The sequence below is a fragment of the Taudactylus pleione genome, unplaced genomic scaffold (genome assembly GCF_031769625.1).
Source record: "Taudactylus pleione unplaced genomic scaffold, aTauple2 ptg000041l, whole genome shotgun sequence".
Taxonomy (NCBI): domain Eukaryota; kingdom Metazoa; phylum Chordata; class Amphibia; order Anura; family Myobatrachidae; genus Taudactylus; species Taudactylus pleione.
In genome coordinates, this window is record NW_028284443.1 from 57644763 (window position 1) to 57667938 (window position 23176).

Genomic DNA, 23176 nt, shown 5'->3' on the forward strand with positions numbered 1-23176 from the left:
GGAAGATTCTTGTATGATGTTTCTTCAGGAAACAAGTCAGTTGCCTGTACGAGCACAGTTTCTTATCACTTGATCACAAGTTGCTGTGAAACAAAGACAATTGGGAATATAGTTGCTATATGTATCAGCTGTAAGTACTAGGCAAAACATCAAACACTGCATTAAGTAATGTTTTATACATGACATCATTGATATGGGAGGGCTAGCTTGGTACATCTGATAAGAAATATTTCCATCCGTAAGAGCATTGTGAGCCTCAGATCTCATAAAGAATATTTTGCATAGCAATAATAGGTGTTTATATATGACACCATTCCTCCTAAGCAATGAGCAATCCAACTTTACCAGATAAAAGAAATATCATGTAAAGATGTTTATTGGGTGTATTATAATCAAATAAGGAAATATCTATAATCAGTCATCCAATTCCCAACTTTACCTGTCAGGCTATTTGTGAAGGTGAGAGTATGGGTGGGGTAGGACCTAGGGGTCTATGATTTGGAAAAGGGGTGGGCTAAGAGAAAGTCCGTTGCCGGTCACCTGTAGTTATGTCTTGCAGCCCAGCAGGCAGTGAGATGGTTACTGCACCTCACATACCATTGCTGCTGTACACTGACAGCCGGGAACAGGACGAGCTAGTCTGTCCTGATTGTCAGCTTCATTTGTTACTTCTCTTGTGACAGATTTTCTGCTTTCAAGACTTTGAACATACAGAAGAGAAACAATGTGTAGGTACTAATAGCCGGGCAAGATAAGCATCAGAGGGAAGTGTAAACATGGGCTTAAGACAAAAACATTCCCACGTTTAAAAAAAGGTGTTTAACTTGTTTATTAATCAGCACAATCCGACGTTTTCCCTGTTACATTCCACCAGCTGCACCCCAGCATGCAGGCAGCGCACTGCTTACACTTCATCACAATGACATTGTAGCAACTCACGGGTTTATAAAGTGATCACTGCTCAACACTTGCCAATAGCACTTCATATTTTACCTGTTCGGTTTATGACTGATGAGTCCCTCTGGGGCATCAGATACATCACACACACACAATGTTGTCCAGACAAGTAATGTCCCACTACCGTCAGAGGAAAGGTGTAACAATGTAATCCTCAGGTTCTGGCTTTATTTAATCACAGCTCACCTCATGTTTCAAACGTTTTAATTTTGGGTTGTGCAATTAGTACAGCAACTAGCAGATGGCCAGAGATTGCACAGGGTGGACACTGGTACAGGAGAGCAATTTACAGAAAGCAAGTGTCACCTATAGGCTATGGCATTTTGCAGCTTAGTTTATGCTTTACAGGTAGTTTTAATTCTAATCTATCTATCTATCTATCTATCTATCTATCTATCTATCTATCTATCATCTATCTATCTATCTATCTATCTATCTATCATCTAATTATATTAGTACAATAATATTAAAAATAGTAGTATACTATATGCATACTAAAACAATATTACTACGCGAGAGAGTAATTGTATTATTGAAATATAAATAATCTCCATAATTATAATTAAGGAGGTGTCAGCTATGTGATAAAAATAATGTGTTGCTTTGCTCGTCAGCCCTTTCTGACCCTGTGAAATATGTTACTCTTAATGTCAGCAGATGACCCGTGGTCCCCGGGAACAGGCAGTGACCGCACAGGTAACCCAGCAGGTGGGCTCTGCAAGGTCTCGGGGTCGCAGTGCAGGACGCACGCAGCAGGAGAGTGAGCTCCCGCCGCCCCTCCCACCCTTAGACCCTACTACACATTCCCCAGCACCCCCAGCCACACACCCACCTTTCCCTCCCGCCCAGTTTCAGTTACCATCCTCGCCTTCCCTCAGTCACAGACAGGGGGAGTGGAGAACAGAGGGAAGAAACTTGGCCAACTCCTGCGTGCTGCACCTGGTGCTGAGATCCGATCCCCGCTCACTCAGGGCAGCACAGTCCGCACAGCACTACACCCCGGTGACCCCCACGCACTGTAGCAGCCGAGCATGCCATCCGGGCGGGTTACTGCGAGACCTACTGACAGGCAGCAGACTGAGACGTCCCGGAGATGTGCTGGGCAATGATCCCGGGGAGCGGATAGAGGCGTAGAGTACAGGGATCAGGCATTGGATCGCACTGACTGCTGAGTGCACAGGAGGGAGCAGCCCGCACATATACTGCCAGCAGGCAGAGCCCAGTGACACCAGCCTACCACCAGTGACCCCAGCCTACCACCAGTGACTCCGGCACTGCCCGGTCGGGACAGTAACTTTCTCAGCGGCTGCCTGGAGAGAGCCGGGACAGCCCCACTGAGAAGCCAGGAAGCCTGGAAGTGAGGGTACGGCCACAGCTAGCGCACAGGTAATGCCACACTCACCCTGCTATCAGTGACAGGACACGTAGGATGACCCCCTGATCTGCCACAGCCCTGTCAGCGTGCCGGTGGTTGGACGTGCAGGACACAGCGTGGGGTGACAGGCACAGGTGGAGATGGCTAAGCCGGTGGACCATGTGAAGAGACCCATGAACGCTTTCATGGTGTGGTCCAGGGCTCAGAGGAGGAAGATGGCCCAGGAGAACCCCAAGATGCACAACTCGGAGATCAGCAAGCGGCTGGGGGCAGAGTGGAAGCTGCTGACAGAGACAGAGAAGAGACCCTTCATTGATGAGGCCAAGAGGCTGCGAGCCATGCACATGAAGGAGCACCCGGACTACAAGTACCGGCCCCGTAGGAAGCCCAAGACCCTGCTGAAGAAGGACAAGTTCGCGTTCCCCATGCCTTACAGTCTGGCAGGGGACCATGAGGGACTGAAGGTCTCCGGGCTACACGGGGCTGGGATGCTCACTGACTCCTTGCTGTCCAATCCGGAGAAGGCTGCTGCTGCCGCCGCTGCGGCCGCCGCCAGGGTCTTCTTCCCTCAGTCTGCGGCAGCCGCTGCGGCGGCGGCGGCAGCGGCAGCTGGCAGTGCTAACAACCCCTATTCCCTGTTTGACCTGAGCTCAAAGATGGCAGAGATCACATCCAGCTCTTCCGGCCTCCCTTATGCTTCATCTCTGGGATACCCACCGTCCAGTGGTGGTGCCTTCCCCGGGGTGGCAGCTGCTGCAGCAGCAGCCGCAGCTGCCAGTGGAGGTCACACTCACTCACACCCCTCTCCTGGGAACCCAGGCTATATGATCCCATGTAACTGCACGGGGTGGCCCAGTCCGGGACTGCAACCCCCTCTAGCCTACATCCTATTCCCGGGTATGGGCAAACCTCAGTTGGACCCTTACCCCACAACAGCCTATGCAGCAGCTTTATGACAAAATGGCTGCCCTGGCAAGGGCAGTGTCAGTGCACCACCCAGGTGTCACTTCATGTGGGACACATGGACTCAACCCTAGGGCAGGGAGCCTCCGTGCAGAATGACTAGCTGTCATGCACCATCACTGGCTTTTCTGTCTTTTTATGCTGTGAAAACACTTAAAACAAGGACATATGTGATCATTTGTGGTGATACCCCGGCTGTCACTGGCACAGGTCATATATGTGTTACCTTATAGAGATCACTGTGCATCTCAAGGTCCTTCAGTGTGGAGGGACTTGTAATCTCATGTGCTATGCAAGTCCCTCTGCTACTGAAGTGGTGCCCATGGGATTCGGTCACCCAACAAACTACAGACATTTCAGAAATCACCCTTTGCCTCTTTCTGCACTTCTGAAATGGATGGATACATGTCAGGACATGGACATACTGACCTCTCTAACCTGCAGGCACTAGCTGAACACTTACACACAGGAAAGCTCTTCTTGATGGATTTGGGATCTGGTAAACTTGTATCCTTCCCATCCATCAAACTTATCTCCCATACACCGGTGCACCGTTACACCGTGCCCCTGTTCAAACATGGTTACACATCAGTTGTACAAGAACTTTTTGTCTACTAATGATGGGCTGATCTTTTCATAACCTCCAGGAAATGTAATGTATTAGATAATGGCTGATAACTCTCATGCACAGTAAAGCCTGTGACACTGGAAAGTACAGCAGGGTCGATTATGTGATTGTAAATGTGTACATTGAAGATAATAGGTCTTTAAACAAAAACTTGCTGCTCACTTATTATCCCAAGTCTAAGTAAGTTCTAGTTACAGAAAGAAAAAAATTAAAATATATGATGTGTTACTTATTGATTGCAAATTCGTTTCAAGCTCTACCAGACATTTTGTCTGTTAATTGTATATTTATTGTTTAGAAGAATATAAACAGTTTGGACCAATCGGGACAAAATATTTTTTGCAAACTTGGAATGCTCATGAGCATTTGCAAATTCGTGCTATATTTTCCCACCGAAGGTCCAGCTCTGTCACAGCTGAAGATGATGATAATAATTATAATAATAATAATGATAGCATTTAGACCAAGTCCCACCCAGCCACTGTTAAGTTCTTGGTTTATTTTTTTGTAATGTGTATATTTTGACTAATATTTGTGAATGGAGCTGGCTAACATGTACTTTTCAGTTTTTATTTTGGCTTCTGTAATACAAAGTAAAGAAAAAAATCTTGGTTTTAACAATTTAATTTAAATGTGTTATTTTGTGTGTGTCAAGATCTGGTTTAATATTGGATGACAAGGTATGTGTAGTGGGATTCATAGTACTCTGTTCAACACCGTACAAAGACCTGAAATAAAACCCATTATAGCTAAAAAGGGGGGGAAAATCTTCTATTTCTTGTTGAATATACTAACAAGATTTTTATCTGAATTGCCCTTACGTGCTTAGTCCAGGTGAAGTGTAACTTATCCCCCAAAGGCTGTCTTTGTTTCCCTCTTGAATGGATTTACCAGGAAATCTAAATCAAGTCATTGTTATCCGGAGCCAAAAACCTGATTTATCACATTTTAATCGTGAAAAGGAAAGAAGATAAAAAACAAGTCGTTGTATTATCTTAAAAAAGGCATTCATGATTTAGCAGAACAGAGGCCATTGAGAACACTGAGCCTCGCAGGATATTAGCAAGGTGTCCTGTAACATTTTAAGAGGCGAAAGTTCCATGGACATTTTATCTTGTTAGCAGAAGAGCTCCCCAATAAAATCTTTGTAATTTCCTCAAAGGGACCTAAATCTACGGGGATGGGCCAATAAATATCGATGATCTAATGAAAACAAAATCTACTTGTACAATCTACAGGTTTGTGTCCACTAAATATAGAAATTATTCCTATTAAGTGTAATCTTTAAATTATTAAGATGATAAAGCATATTAGATTTTGGCCTGAAATTAACTCTTAACATAAAATGCGATATTGAAGAAAATTGATGTTTCCTATATTGTTACAGTTTATTATATATATATATATATATATATATATATCAGATAAAATTTTATAAAATACGCATTCAATCTAGACCTTACGGAGCTGCAATATTCATCTGTTTGGGAGTGATTATGCAAAACTAATTTGGGCTGTCCAGGGGTAATTATCCCTGACACGGTTAATTAAATCCTTTCAAGACTATCCTTTCCCTTTTGTACCAGCCCCTCATTTTTCAACAAGGAACTTCCTGCTCCTGACTGGAGAATAATGTGTTTTTAAATCTATCCTCAGGACCCCATGCCTTCCACTGGGCAGGTGGATGTCAGAGTGGGTTAGGAACTTACTGCTTATCCCCCATTAATATATACATAAGATGTGATACACTTTATTTTTGGAAATTTTAATCGGTCTCTAACTGATGTCTTCATTTGAAGGCATCTAATGACAGTGGCATTCCCATATATTAAACCTGATTGCGTCTATTTGTATATGCAAACTCTTATCTATTCCATTTCGGTATAATAATTTGTGAATAGACAACACTAGGTGGGGGTTGTTTAAATTTGGAATGGGAGTGTTATTTAATTTTGCGTCATCTGCGCAAATTTAGAGCAATTTAATTGATAATGAAGTGGAAGAAGTGTAAATACAAAAACAGAACTAGCAACTAGCAGAGTACATTGAAACAAACACTACACTCACTAACACCCAGACATTGCCTAGAGTTGTTAGAAGGTCTTTCCACCTGCATTGGTGCCCCCCCCGCACTTCTGTGATGTAGTTATAATTTCCAAACACAGAAGGATATATTTGTCGCTATGTCGTGGTCACAATCCCATACATTTCCCAGGAGTGTCTGGCTCTTTTGAAAGTTTGCTAATCTCTCCCTTGGTCTTTCTCCTGAAGCCCAGCACAGCTCAAAGGTTACCCACTTTTCTTAAAAGGACTGATATTATTAATTCACTGACAATTCCCTCTCTGCACCCCCACCCCTTCTCCACTCATTTGCTTTTATCCTCTTTCTGGCAGAAAAATAAGGAGAATGGTGAAAGGACTCCTTTTTTTTGTCTTTCAGTGGGAGCAGCGTTTAGACAGTGGAGGAGGTTTTGTCAGTGAACAAAACCTGGGGTTGGGAGGTTTTGTGAGAGTGTTGTTTGTTGAAGTGCAGCTAAGAAAAAGCGGCTGCTTTCTCCTCATTGTAAGGAAACCAATCAGTGGTATTTGGAAAACTGTTAGCATTGTGCACTTCTTCTGTGGCCATTGTCAGCCAGTTCTTTTCACCAGGTTTTTTTCAGCCGATCCAGCTGGCCAGACTGAATAGCAGTGCAATGTGTACACGCTTTGTCCCTCCAGCCTTCAAGTAGCCCCCATTGAATAGACTAAGTTGACACTGCATGACAGTGAAACAACATAATAAAAAATACATGAGCCCCTGAATAGGAGCAGGCGCATAAATAAATAAAATGGGTGACCAAAACTGGATAAACTGAATGACAAAACTCTGAAAGGGGAACAAAAAGATATTTAACACGCTAGATTAGCATTAGAATGCAATCTACAAGGCAGAACAATTGATGAATAGGTTTACCGGCCAAAAAAGAAATGGACTAAATGCCCTTTGAATAGATAGCTTCTTTTTTTCTTCTATCGGGACTGAAAGGAAAAGGTAAAGATGAAGTTATGCTAATGAATGCTGGAGAACGTTTTATGTATATATAGAGAAACACAAGGAGGGGAAGCTGGAGAGTTTTATTGCAAAGGCACAATAATCACCCACTCAGGAGATGTGTGGGAATTACACGGGGAGACACAGACTTCACCTCTCAGTCACACTACTACAGCACGATGTCCTGAGAGCAGTAGGTACTGTATAAGGTGCCGTGCTGCTGGTTACACATTAATCATAAAACGTATATATAGAGCCACTATAAAATGGTAATATTATTATTATTATTATTATTATTATTATTATTTTTCTCTTATTCCCTCAGAATAAATATTACAATCAATTTTCAAAAGATGTGCACCAAGAAACCTAAGGTTGTTTGCAGTGTAACTTTATAAGGGAAAACTATATAAAATAGAGTGACACACACACATATATACGCATATATGTACACACACACTAATACAATATATACACTAATAAATAAAAAATAGATTATTAAAAAATAAATATATCCTTATAAAAATATATCACTACAAAAAAAAATAATAATATATATATACATATATATATATATATATATATATATATATATATATATATATATATAAATATATATATACACACATGCTGCACACGTTTCCCCTTTAGAAGAACAATGATTGTGCGACAGTTTAGCCAAACCTCTGTCCATGTTACAGCTTCACACTGTGTGTGCTTTCAATGTACTGTCATTACATAACAAGTCAAGATCCACTTTCCACTTGGACACTATTCAGTGGTGACATGTCACATTTTCCCACTGTGTAGAAATGATCCTGTCGGTTATATAGGAGAATAACTGATACATTTGTCATACATATGTTACACCGTTTTACTTGCTTGTGCTTCCTAATTGGTATCTCCGCTCACTGTATCACATCCATTTCTAGGACTAGGCAACTTGTCACCGAGTCAGTCACTTGTCTCATTCCTCAATGTCCTGACAGTTCGCAGTCTCTGCTATTACACCCAGGATGCATTGGGAAAGTCATGAAATAAATGGATGGTCATTTTATTGTAATCTGGTGACATCTTTTGCACTTTTACTACTGACCTTGTACACTCATTGGTATATTTCAAATCATGATCTACAGCAATTCCGACGTCAATTTCAAAATAAACAATTTACTTTGTATCAATTTTTTTAGTATCTATTTATTCTTTAAATGCATTTGTTGTATTTTAACAGCAAACCGTTTGCTTGCGTAGGTAGCATGGAAGTTCATGTAATATTGTTTTATAAAAACCAGTTCCATATGTCCATGTGGTGATGTACAGTGACAGGACAACACGTAAGTGTGATACATGAAGCACAGGTTACCTGCCCACCTGCTGCCAGGGTGTATGGCACGCAGCGATGTCAGCACGATTAGTCTGATACCCTCATAAATTCATGCGCAGATATATATCTCTACGTGTGTACATATATATATATATATATATATATATATATATATATATGCTGTGTCTGTGTGGGTATGTATGTATACATTCATAAATGTATGTGATATGTGTGTGTGTCTGTCTATCTATCTATCTATCTATCTATCTATCTATCTATCTATCTATCTATCTATCTATCTATCTATCTATCTATCTCTATAAAACCATACAAGCTCAGCACTCACTTTTCAAACTGTAATTTCTTAAAATACAGGGAATTTAGTTCCAAAATATTGCATGATTTTTTTTGTAAATGGAATGGTCACATACCAAGGGCAGCCCAATCCCCAATGGTTGATATATATATATATATGTTTTATATGTGTGGGTATGTATATATACATTCATAGATGTATGTAATATATGTGTGTGTAAGTGAGCATCACATAATCGAAAAATTTTATAGATGTTTGTAGTGCAGGGATCCAAGTATAAAATAGCGCATTTGCCCTTTCCCGGACAGGAAAAAATGAAAAACCCGCAATGAATATTTAGAAGAGGATAATGCCACTTAAGTGGCAAGTGGCACTATTCCTCTTGTAAATAGTGAGTGCGTTCATACACAGGTATCAGTACATGAAGATAATTATGTGTGCGTGTGTATTTATATAAATATATATATATACATATATATATATATATATACATATATATGTGTCCTGATGACGGGCTTTAACCCGGAAATGTTGTATTAAATCACCAGCTATTATTTGTGTTATTTGTCCGGGAGTGCTGCCTTTTTCTTATGGTATATATATTATATGTATATTACATATAGTACATGTATATGTCACAGATAAAGTAAACCAAGTTCATGAGAGTCAATTTTGAAAGAACAGCACACATAAACACAGATGTTGGTGTGTATATATATATATATATATATATATATACACACATATATATATATATATATATATTCCTGAAGAAAGGGCTAAGATATGAAAGCACTGAAACATGGACATAATCCAGGTATTGGTGTGAATTTTGCTAATATGCCTGGAGTGCCGCACCAATCTGGAAAATATCATTACTCATCTGTGAAGGCACCCAGCTAAATATTGCATTGTCCAGGGAGTGCCAAACCTGCCAATGTTGTCATTTTATATCTATCTATCTATCTATCTATCTATCTATCTATCTATCTATCTATCTATCTATCTATCTATCTATCTATCTATCTACCTACCTACCTACCTACCTATCTATCTATCTATCTATCTATCTATATATATATACATTATACATAGCAGCAGCTTGGTGCAAATTCCATAGTTATCAGACAATTCACTCACCTTTCCATTGAGATAATGTGGGAGCAGCGATCACTTGGTAGTAAAGAAATAAGGTGTATAAATGCATGTGGCATAACAATATATGTCCGGTGCTCCAATGCAATTAAATAGCTTGTTCCTTTACTACAAAGTAAGTTCCGCTCCCTAATTTTCTCCATGGAAAAGTGGGTAAATTATATATAGTACTGTACAAAAATTTTAGGCAGGTGTGGAAAAAATGCGGCAAAGTAAGAATGCTTTCAAAAATAGAAGTGTTAATAGTTTATTTTTATCAATTAACTAAATGCAAAGTGAATGAACAAAAGAGAAATCTAAATCAAATCAATAATTGGTGTGACCACCATTTGCCTTCAAAATAGCATCAATTCTTCTAGATACATTTGCACACAGTTTTTGAAGGAACTAAGCAGGGAGGTTGTTTGAAACATCTTGGAGAACTAACCACAGATCTTCTCTTCATGTAATCCCAGACAAACTCAAAGATGTTGAGATCAGGTCTCTGTGGGGGCCATATCATAATTTCCAGGACTCCTTGTTCTTATTTACACTGAAGATAGTTCTTAATGACATTGGCTGTATGTTTGGGGTCGTTGTCCTACTGATGAATAATCTATCAGACACCTCCCTGATGGTATTGCATGATGGATAAGTACCTGCCTGTATTTCTCAGCATTGAGGACACCATTAATTAATCCTGACCAAATCCCCAACTCCATTTACTGAAATGCAGCCCCAAACTTGCAAGGAACCTCCATTATGCTTCACTGTTGCCTACAGACGCTCGTTATTGTACCGCTCTCCAGCCCTTCGGCGAACAAACTGCCTTCTGTTATAGACAAATATTTGACTCATCAGTCCAGGGCACCTGTTGCCATTTTTCTACACTCCAGTTCCTGTTTTCACGCATTGTTGAGTCACTTGGCCTTGTTTCCACATTGAAGTTATGGATTTTCCCAGCAGTTCTTCCATGAAGACCACTTCTGGCCAGACTTCTCCAAACAGTTGAAGGGGGTACCTGGGTACCACTGGTTTCTACCACTTCTGAACTGATTGCACTGCTGGACATGTTCCGATTTGGAAGGGAAGTAAACATGATGTGTCTTTCATCTGATACACTAAGTTTCCTTGGCCAAACACTGCATCAACGTTTCTCAATGTTGCCCGTTTCGGTCCTACATCTGGACCTTTATCAAGATACACAAAATACTGGTACTAATCCAAATATATACCCTATGTGATAGCAGATGAATACACACAATATAAACTAGCCCTGTCAGTACACGTGAAAAGAAAAATTAATTTAACATTCCTGACAATATCTTGACTCTTTCCTAATATGATAAAGGATCATTTCATTTTGTGTATGATTTGCAGAGACAGGGGTTTTACTTGGGGGGGATTCCAACTTTTACTTTCACCAAATATTCATATTCTAGGCATAAGTGTAACTAGGCAGTAAGTGTGACTGGGAGGTCAATAGAGGTAGCCTAACTTCATCACTTTGCATTAGTCTTTCATCAATTCTTACTCTCTATACGGTATCTGTTTATGTCACTTTAATACCACTCAGATACATACATCTAGCTGACAATCTTTAGTCATGTGTTACCAATCTCACTAAACAATAAATCAATGAGATGTCACTGTTAGAATAAATATAATCACTTTATCAATGGTGTCTCGTCGTTTCTTATACATCCAGGTATATTAAATATATAAAATTAATTAATAAACATGGTATTTAATTAAAGGAGTATAAGTTGACTTCCATCTTCCATTTATCTACTTTTAAGACTCAGAAAACATTAAAGAGGTAAAACATAGACTGACAAGATGGACCTGTAAGTTCTTGACTGCAGCAAAATTATATGTTTCTATGGTTAGGTTTCTATTGCTAACACCAGAACATAAACAGTTTAAGGACAACCTTCATACTTTCATTTTATGGACACAACAGATAATACTACTACTACTGCTACTCCTGCTACTACAGCTACGGCTAATACTACTGCTGCTGCCATAGCTACTACTACTACTAGTACTGCTACTACTACTACTGCCACTGCTACTACTACTACTGCTGCTACAGCTACTACTACTACTACTGCTACTACTACTTCTACTACTGCTGCTGCTACTACTACTACCACTACTGCTACTGCAACTACTACTACTACTACTATTACTGCTGCTGCTACAGCTACTGCTACTACTTCTACTACTACCACTGCTACTGCTGCTACTACTACTACTACTACTGCTACTGCAACTACTACTACTACTATTACTGCTGCTGCTACAGCTACTGCTACTTCTACTACTACTGCTACTGCTACTACTGATACTACAGCTACTGCTACTACTTCTACCACTACTGCTACTGCTACTACTGATACTACAGCTACTGCTACTACTTCTACTACTACTACCACTGCTACTGCTGCTACTACTACTACTACTACCACTACTGCTACTGCAACTACTACTACTACTATTACTGCTGCTGCTACAGCTACTGCTACTACTTCTACTACTACTACCACTGCTACTGCTACTACTACTACTACTGCTACTACTGCTGCTGCTACAGCTACTGCTAATACAGCTACTGCTGCTGCTACTGCATCTACTACTACTACTACTACCGCTACTGCTACTACTACTTCTACTACTAATACTGCTGCTACTGCTATTACTACCACTACTGCTACTGCAACTACTACTACTACGATTACTGCTGCCGCTGCAGCTACTGGTACTACTACCACTTCTACTACTACTACCACTGCTACTGCTACTACTGATACTACAGCTACTGCTGCTGCTGCTACTACTACTTCTACTACTACTGCTGCTGCTATACCTACTGCTACTACAGCTGCTGCTGCTACTACTACTATTACTACTACTGCTGCTACTACTACTACTACTACAGCTACTGATACTACTGCTGCTACTACTACTACTACCACTACTGCAACTACTACTACTACTACTATTACTGCTGCTGCTACAGCTACTACAGCTACTGCTACTACAACTTGCTGCTGCTACTACTACTACTTCTACTGCTACTACAACTTGCTGCTACTACTACTACTTCTACTACTACTGCTGCTATAGCTACTACTACTACTACTGCTAATACTGCTGCTACTGCTATTACTACCACTACTGCTACTGCAACTACTACTACTACGATTACTGCTGCCGCTGCAGCTACTGGTACTACTACCACTTCTACTACTACTACCACTGCTACTGCTACTACTGATACTACAGCTACTGCTGCTGCTGCTACTACTACTTCTACTACTACTGCTGCTGCTATACCTACTGCTACTACAGCTGCTGCTGCTACTACTACTATTACTACTACTGCTGCTACTACTACTACTACAGCTACTGATACTACTGCTGCTGCTACTACTACTACTACCACTACTGCAACTACTACTACTACTATTACTGCTGCTGCTACAGCTACTACAGCTACTGCTACTACAACTTGCTGCTGCTACTACTACTACTTCTACTGCTACTACAACTTGCTGCTACTACTACTACTTCTACTACTACTGCTGCTATAGCTACTACTACTACTGCTGCTAAAGCTACTGCTACTACAGCTACTGCTGCTACTACTACTGCTGCTACTACTACTACTACAGCTACTGCTACTACTGCTGCTACTACTACTACTACCACTACTGCAACTACTACTACTATTACTGCTACTGCTACTACAGCTACTGTTACTCCTACTACTATTACTCAGGGCCGGCTCTAGGGGTGTTCGACCAGTGCTACTACTACTACTTCTACTAAAACTGCTTCTACTACTTCTACTACTACTACTACTACTACTATTACTACTACTGCTACTACTACTACTACTGCTACAGCTACTACTACAGCTACTGCTACTACTACTACTTAGGGTCAGCTCTAGGGGTGTTTGACCAGTGTGGTCGAACAGGGGCACCACCCATAGAGGGTGCACCCCTCCACAACATCCCAATTTCAGCGGGACAGTGCTGTCCCGCTGTTCCACCCATGGACCAAAGTGGCCCGCGGTTGGTCAAATTGGGTGGCTGGGGACCCCCACTGCCACAGCTCTGCATCCATTAAGTGATGGGAGAGGGCTGGGGGAAGCCCACCTAGTGAGGCTCCCCCCAGCCTGATGTTATTTGGAAGCGTGCCAGACGAGCATGCCTCCAAACAACGTCACATAGGGGGTGTGGCCTATGGTAATTAGGCCATGCCCCCATTTTTGGTCACAGTCTGAGCTCCGACCTTTGGAGCTGGTCCTGCTACTACTGCCGCTACTACTACTACTTCTACTACTACTACTACTGCTGCTACTACTAATACTACTACTGCTGCTACAGCTACTGCTACTACAGCTACTGCTACTACATCTACTACTACTACAGCTACTGCTGCTACTACTACTACTAAGCTGCTTCTACTACTACTACTACAGCTACTGCTGCTGTGACTACTACTACAGCTACTGCTACTACTACAGCTACTGCTACTACTACAGTGACTGCTACTACTACTACTACAACTACTGTTGCTACTGCTACTACAGCTACTGCTGCTACCACTATTACTACTGACAGAGCTACTGCTACTACTAATACAACTACTGTCACTATTGCTACTACTGCTGCTACTACTACTACTACTACAACTACTGTCACTACTGCTGCTACAGCTACTGCTGCTACTACTACAACAACTACTGTCGCTACTGCTACTACAGCTACAACTACTGCTACTACAGCTAATGCTGCTACTACTACTACAGCCACTGCTGCTACCACTATTACTACTAACAGAGCTACTGCTACTACAGCTAATGCTGCTACTGATACTACTACTCCTACTACTATTGCTACTATAGTTATTGCTACTACAGCTACTGCTGCTACTACTACAGCTACTGTTGCTACTGCTACTACAGCTACTGCTGCTACTACTACAACTACTATCGCTACTGCTACTACAGCTACTGCTGCTATAACTACTACAACTACTGTCACTACTACTACTACTACAGCTACTGCTGCTACTACAACTACTGTCACTACTGCTACTACAGCTACAAGTACTGTCACTACTGCTACTACATCTAATGCTGCTACTACTACTACAGCCACTGCTGCTACCACTATTATTACTAACAGAGCTACTGCTACTACAGCTAATGATGCTACTGATACTACTACCCCTACTACTATTGCTACTACAGCTATTGCTACTACAGCTACTGCTGCTACTACAACTACTGCTCGTACAGCTACTGCTACTACTGCTACTACAACTACTGTCACTACTGCTACTACAGCTACTGCTGCTACTACTACTTCAACCACTGCTTCTACCACTATTACTACTATCAGCGCTACTGCTACTACAGCTATTGCTGCTACTTATACTGCTACCCCTACTACTACTGCTGCTGCTATTGCTACTACAACTACTGTTACTACTACTATAACTACTATTACAACTACTTCTACTGCTACAGCTACAGCTACTGCTACTGCTATTGCAGCTACTGCTACTACTACAGCTACTGCTACTACTGCTACCAATGCTACTACTACAGCTACTGCTACTAATGCTACTGATGCTACTACTGCAGCTACTGCTACTACTGCTGCTACTGCTACTACAGCTACTGCTACTACTGCAACCACTACTACTACAGCTACTACTTCTACTGCTACAGCTACAGCTACTGCTACTGCTATTGCAGCTACTGCTACTACTTATGCTACTACTACAGCTACTGCTACTACTGCTACCAATGCTACTACTACAGCTACTGCTACTAATGCTACTGATGCTACTACTGCAGCTACTACTACTACTGCTGCTACTGCTACTACAGCTACTGCTACTACTGCAACCACTACTACTACTACAGCTACAGCTGCTGCTGCTACTACTGCAACCACTACTACTACAGCTACTGCTGCTGCTGCTACTACTACTAGTACTACAGCTACTGTTACTTCTACTACTACTGGTACTACAGCTACTGCTACTACTACTACTACTACTACTACTACTGGTACTACAGCTACTGCTCCTACTACTGCTACTGCTACTGCACTACTGCTACTATTGCTACTGCTACTACTACTACTATTACTGCTACTACTACTGCTACTACTGCTACTACTACTACTACTACTACTAGTACTACAGCTACTACTGCTATACTGATATTAGGGAACATGAGCAACATAAGTGCAGCCTTCATGCTTTTATTTAATTGATACAACAGATACAAATAATAATAGTGATAACATTTAATTTCCTCTGGAGCAATTAATTTACTTTCCCTGACATAAAGATATATGGAGCCTTACAGACAGCAAGACAACGTGCTACAAGTATGGAAACTATGACAGCAGTGAGAAGAAAACAATAAATAACAATGACAGGTTCTCCCAACTTATAGAACTAATATTGTATTATTCCTGCCTACAAAGGTCAATAGAAGATCATAGTCCACATCACTTAGCTCTTCCATAAATGAAATACTTGCTATGACATAGTTGAAATGTATCTGTCTTACTGCACAGTAAGTGTTTGAATGGACATAACAATGAATACCACCAAAACAGTGAATTCCATTGGATTTGTTTAGTTCACACAGATAATCTTTGTCCACAGTAATGTACTGGCACAAATGCTGTTAAGAGTGACATAGACAACATAAATGGAGTGTTCTGTGACCGGCAGACAGGGACTGGCTGGCAACTTTTGGCCTGGGGGGCAGACACAAGTAAGTGGCCCGATTTCTCCACCAGCGCATTGCAATGGAGAAAAGACATTATAATAGCCTAATTAGGTGTGCCTAATGTGGGTGTGCTTTAAATAATGTAGAGAGGTTTGCAGTGACAGCCAGATTAGGGAGCATCGCAGTGACTGCCATATAATACAGAGAGGTTCGCAGGGACCATCAGATCAGGGAGTGTCGCAGTGACTGCCATATAATGCAGAGAGGTTTGCAGTAACCATCAGATCAGGGAGTGTCGCAGTGACTGCCATATAATGCAGAGAGGTTCGCAAGGACCATCAGATCAGGGAGTGTCGCAGTGACTGCCATATAATGCAGAGAGGTTCGCAAGGACCATCAGATCAGGGAGTGTCGCAGTGACTGCCATATAATGCAGAGAGGTTCGCAAGGACCATCAGACCAGGGAGTGTCGCAGTGACTGCCATATAATGCAGAGAGGTTCGCAAGGACCATCAGACCAGGGAGTGTTGCAGTGACTGCCATATAATGCAGAGAGGTTCGCAAGGACCATCAGATCAGGGAGTGTCGCAGTGACTGCCATATAATGCAGAGAGGTTCGCAGGGACCATCAGATCAGGGAGTGTCGCAGTGACTGCCATATAATGCAGAGAGGTTCGCAAGGACCATCAGATCAGGGAGCGTTGCAGTGACTGCCATATAATGCAGGGACGTTCTCAGTGACCACTTGATCAGGGAGCATTGTAATGGCTGCCAGATAACGCAGTAGTCACCAGATTATGTAGAAATCATCAGTGACCCACATATAACACAGGTATTCTGAGTATACAGTAGCCCTCACACACAATAATAATACCCCCCCACATTCACACACATTTTTTTTTACATCACCCCCAGCACCGACAGTATTAAAACACCCCATCCCCCCACAGATAAAAATAACTACAGCCCCCCATTGCATAAGTATTCCAACACCTCCCCCCCTTCCCTCTCAAATGTCATGTAAACATGTAGTCCTCCACTGGCACTTACCTGCCTGGAAGGCTGCTCTGTCTCTGGTCCCTGCTGAGCTCCAGGGTACAGGAAGAGACGACACAGACGGGATAGACTAAAGAAAGGGTGGAGACTCGGGGTGAGGGGGCAGGGTCTTCAGCAGGGACAGGAGGAGATAGATTAATATAATCAGACAGGGTAAGAGAGGGGGCGGGGCCTCCCGGAGAGGGGGCAGAGCCTTAGCCGGGGAGAGGAAGGAGCCCGGGGAATGGACAGAGGACACAGAAGTAGATGCACAGCCCCTGCAGCGGAGCGGCCTCGGAAGGAGTGCTGCTCAGTGGGTAACAGGCAGAGAATGCTGCCCAGCCGCTCTGATGCTGCTATAGTCGGAGCGACTGAGAGCACTGCCTGTCACCCGGCCGTCAGTCATACCTGTGCACTAGTGATACCGGCCCTCACTGAGGCAAAAGTCTCCCGGCCCGGGGGGCATATGGCACCCTGCCCCCCGGCCCAGCCCGCCACTGCCGGCAGAGCAGGTGATTTGTCACCCTATAGCTATCAGTGACCCAGTATATATTGGACCTGTCACTGCTTTCTACTTAGACATATACTCTGAGCTGGTACATTGCAACTCATTGGCATTATCTCACACACACAATACATATAGAACTGCATATTCTAATTCCTAGTCTTTTGTGCCCCCACTTTGCCTTCAGTTAATTATAAAAAAATAATTTATAAATATATGCAGAGATACCTAATGTAGTGTGTGTAATGCAAGGGGTGCAAATATATACCTTTTATTGCATGTGGGGTAAATACTGGCTGCTTTTGCATGTAGCCCACAAATGCTGGACAGCTTTATTATTACACTGCAATTTAGATGTCAGTTTGGGCACGGTCCTCCCAAATCTAACTCTCTCTGCACATTCTACATCTGCCCCACCTGCAGTGTAACATGGGTTTACCAGGATATACAGTTACTTGCTCTATCTTACTCTATTCCCAACTCTGAATCAGGCCCATTATCAATTACATTGTTATTTTTGAACCCGTATCATAGCATACTTTTAGTGTGAACTAATTGTAAAAAAAAGAAGTATGAGACAATTTTATAAAATACAGTATACAGTATAGAGTAGATGCTGTTATAAATAATAATTGCATGTTATACATACCAGTTCAAGGGTGGTTTGTTGGAATATAAATAATCATACCTTATAATTGTAATTAGAGCCTGTTATTAAAATCAAATGAAAAAACATGTGCATAGTGTGTTTCATTAAGATATATAGGATCAATACCAAAGGAGAAGTATGATTTTAATAATTGTAGTGATATTCTCATCTCATGAGCTATCTTTAGATTTTTCAGAGGTGGCGATTCAATTGTTTTCGCCATCGGATGGTAGTGCCAGAAGCCCAACGGAGCAATTCAATTGTTGCATCTTTATGGTGTGAACAGCTCGCTGGCATCGGCAATTCTGCTCATCCCCTTCTGAGGAGACAAACAGAAATGTGTGATAAATCCTGGTAACCTGGACTTTAGAGGGGTTTCGCTGTTTTATGCTGCTAAACCTGGTCTTAAGTTATTACCCGCAAAGAGCACGATAATTAATAACTGGCCAAAACAATTGAATTACAACATTGAGCGTCCATTAATTACCGTGACATGAAAAACAAGTGTATTGCCCCACTGACATCAATATAAACAAGATAAAGTTATAGCTATGTATCTTATGCATATCACATCAGGGCAACTAAAGTCCATTTGCATACCATTTAGTCTACCCACAATTCTGAGAGTGAAGAATAATATACATTTTCAGGCTCTGTACTGAATGTCATATGCTAGCTAGTTTCATGGAGGACTTTGTTTGTAATAAAAGTGAGGGATGTGCACTGGCTGACACTTTGAGAGTGGACTTGCTTTTCCTAAACCTCTGAAGCATTTTCAAGCATTTTCCCGGCTTCTCCATCCCCAGTGTACACTTACAGTGCGCTCTGCTGACCCGCGAGCACAACTGGTTTAAATTCCAGGACTGGCCCCTAAGATTCTGTGATTGGGTTCTTCTGCATGAGCAGGCGATGTCTCCTCAACCATATGCGAGTTCAGTAGCGACTGGGGCCCTACCTTAACACACCCTTCCCTGCAATGAAATTACTTTAAGCTGGAACCTGCCACTTACAGCGCTGGTGTCCTAGGGCCTGAGCCTGTGTGGCATCTGCCATTTTAGCTGCATGCCAGGTGTGCTGATTGGATGAGAGATACCACAGCAACAGCCCCGCTCCATATCTTGGTGGTCTGTGGTCACCCGAGCGCATCCTGTTGTGCTATGGGGCAGAAGCTAAGGTAACTCTGTTAGGCCTGATCTCACATACCTGGGCCCTTGGAGTTCTCTGGAAGTGCTAGCTCCACAGCATCAAGAAGTTGTCCTGGATTACATGTCACCTTGCCATGTCACCTTACCACACAACCTCCAGAGCCCAGCTCTTTGTACTTGGATCACCTGTGGTTACTGACTTGCTAGTTGTTTCTTTGCTTCTTTGATGTCCAAAATTACCTTACCATTGGCACAATCTCCAGCTTCTAACCCGGAGGGTTCCTTAGAAGGGAACTGGTGTCAATTAGGAATCAATTGCAAAAAATATGAATGGCCTGCATGTAGAGTGCCCTGACGAAGCTTCAACAGAAGTTTCATGTACTGGGAAACAAGCTAGGTAAAGTTGCAAGTTGTGCATGTGTCAGACCAGAAATAGAATGAAATATATTCTGTCAATGGACAGGAAGAAATTACTCAACCCGTTGGCGATAGGTGACGCATTTGCTCATTATTATAAGAAACTCTATAATTTCAGCAAAGATGCTGATACCCCTTAGCCAACAGCTTGTTCTATATCCTTGTTGCTAGAAGCCCTACAACTGCCTACATTAGGCTGATGCTTTGGCCACCCTGAATGTTCTGTGGTCTAAATGTGAGATTCTTAACATCACTAAATCACTTCCTGCACGGAATGCACATGGCCCGGATGGATTAACACTAACTCTTTCTACAAATATTTTGCAGCAGAATTTGCCCCCACATGTATCTCTTTGTTTAACTTCACTCCTGAACAGGGCTTTCCCAACTGAAATGTTGGAAGCCCAGATTATAACAATACCTAAACCAGGGAAAGACCCCACTTTATGTCTAAATTATCGACCAGTTGCCCTTCAAAACCATGTTAAAATGTATGCAACATTAATAGCTGACAATCCCCTCTAATTCATATACGAAAAGAAAAAGAATGAGAACAATAGGTGCACCTATTGTTCTCATTCTTTTTCTTTTTGTATATAAGTCTGCTTAAATGAGTTAGGTAGCACCATACCTCAAGACAGTATATGGTGTACATGACACTAAAGGCAACTAATAATTAGAGATAGGATATTTGAGAAATATATATGTTATAAACCGAGATGTCATAAATAAATGTACCAATGTATTATTTAGGAGAGGCAACAGGAGTTTTTTGAAGAAATTTACACTAATTTGTACTTTTCTGTGCAGGAAATTTTTTGCTGTCTTATTCCCTGTAATTCCTCAACTCATTCATCTAAACCAGATAGTCTTTGTCTGTGGCAGACAGGCATCTGACAATATCCGCAGATTCTTTGATCTAGCAGTATTGATGTTGAGGAGTTTTTCCTCCTCTCATTGGATGCCTAAAAGGTGGTCGACCACCTTCACTGGAAGTTTCTTAATGCCACACTTACTACCTTTAGTTTGCAAGCGGAGATATTAACATCAATGTCTGCCTTGTATGGCAATCTTACAGCTAAGGCCCTGAGCAATGGCTTCCTATATTCTCCCTTCCCTATCATGAATGGCATGAGACAGGGGTGCTCTAAGTCGCATTCAATGTATATTTTGGCAATAGTGCCCTTTGCGGTTACTATACATAACTTAGAGTCTTTTCCAGGCATTACTACTCATAAGTTATGTTTATTTGCTGACAAAGTTCTTTAGTTTTTTACCAACCTGAAGACATCAATGCCTGCCTTGCATACAGTTATTGATAACCCTATCACTGCCTCCCTGTATGAATTAAATTCCAAAAAACAGAGGCCTTACCCTTTGTCAGATTTCGGCCTAGGATTGGCCGTTACTCACCCCAGCATCGGCTTCCCCTGGCTTCTCGTGCGGTCAGACATCAGGTGCGGCTGCGGGTGATGCGCTAAGGATTTTGCCTTAGGTGCTCTTGGACTTCCATGTGCGGCTCTGTGCCTTCATTTCCGAGGTTGCCGTCATGGGCACCGCCATGATAGTCTTTCTCACCTGACTGTTCCTTCAACCAATGGTAGCGTGGTCTTGGTCAGCTGACACTGATCTCCTATGAACTGCTACCTTAAGATATATAACTGGACTCTGGACACCAGGAAGTTGCCTGTGCAATGTCGTCACTACTGGTGTATGCTTGTTTAGGTTTCTGTTCCTTGCTCTCAAGTAATTTCCAAATACCATCTCGGTACCACTCTCCGGTGCTTCTGGATTTGCACGTTGTATAGTCAGTACACACTATTGAGTACAATCACTGAACCACTCTGCGGTGCATCTGGATTCGCACGTTGTGTACTCAGTACACACTATGAAGTACAATTACTGAACCACTCTCCGGTGTGTCTGGATTCGCACACCGTGTACTCAGTTCACACCAACCAAGCACAACTACTGAACCATTCTTCGGTGCTCCTGGATTCACACACCGGTGTACTCAGGACACACCAACTGAGTACAACTACTGAACCACTCTCCGGTGCATCTGGATTCGCACGCTGTGTACCCAGTACACACCAACCAAGTACAATCACTGAACCACTCTCTGGTGTATCTGTATTCGCACGTGGTATACTCAGTGTACCTCCATCCTATTACTATCTCTGAGTCCACCTTCTGTACCAACGGTGCTCCAGTATCTGCACTCCGTGCAGTCAGCGCTCTCCCAGTCAGCGCAATCACCACCCTCCTCCAGTGTTGGCAGAGCATCCTACTCCTCTGTAGATCTTCCTCCAATGTACCACTTCAGAAAGCAATTCCTTTTGTGCCTACTCTGTACCTGTAGGTATAGAAACTGTACTTAAATTTTCCACAAAGTACTTCCAGTGGGCCACAGTGGTATACCTTTCTCTATTCCCACTTACATTGGATACCTAACCAAAGGACCATGACCTGCTTGCCGGGAGCAGCTGAAACCCATATCCCACTGGTGAACACCTCCCGGCAGGTTAGACTCCACACCTTTGGTCAGGCTCATCAACATCTGATACTTGTGGATAAGGAGAATGTACATCGAGGCCCCTCACCTCCGATTTCTCCCTCAACCTGGGACCCCAGCTTTCAGCCCCACAGAGTCAGGCGTGACAGTTTGCACAGGCCCGATGGAAGCTACTGGTTCCCAGGATGTGAGGGCACTGCAAGACCTTGCCTCTCGCATAGATAATCAGGAGGCTGCGCAACATCAGATGGCTCAATACCACCGAGAGCTTTCAGGGCAGTTACTATCTATACAGGCTCCCTTGGCCACGCTACTTCCTTGTCCCTCGGTGGTAGCTCCTTCTAATCCTCCAGCTCATCCTCCGATTTCTGAAAACCCAAAATCTCATCTTCAATTGGCATCCCCGGAATGCT

The 23176-nt window shown here is 42.4% G+C and overlaps 1 protein-coding gene across 1 annotated transcript; it reads left to right on the top strand.

Moving 5' to 3' along the window:
- Positions 1-1817: 1817 nt before the first annotated feature.
- On the top strand, positions 1818-4544 carry SOX21 (SRY-box transcription factor 21). Its single transcript, XM_088457064.1, has one exon. It carries the CDS (start codon positions 2473-2475, stop codon positions 3286-3288), a length of 816 nt encoding a protein of 271 aa, XP_088313190.1. The 5' UTR covers positions 1818-2472; the 3' UTR covers positions 3289-4544.
- Positions 4545-23176: the final 18632 nt, after the last annotated feature.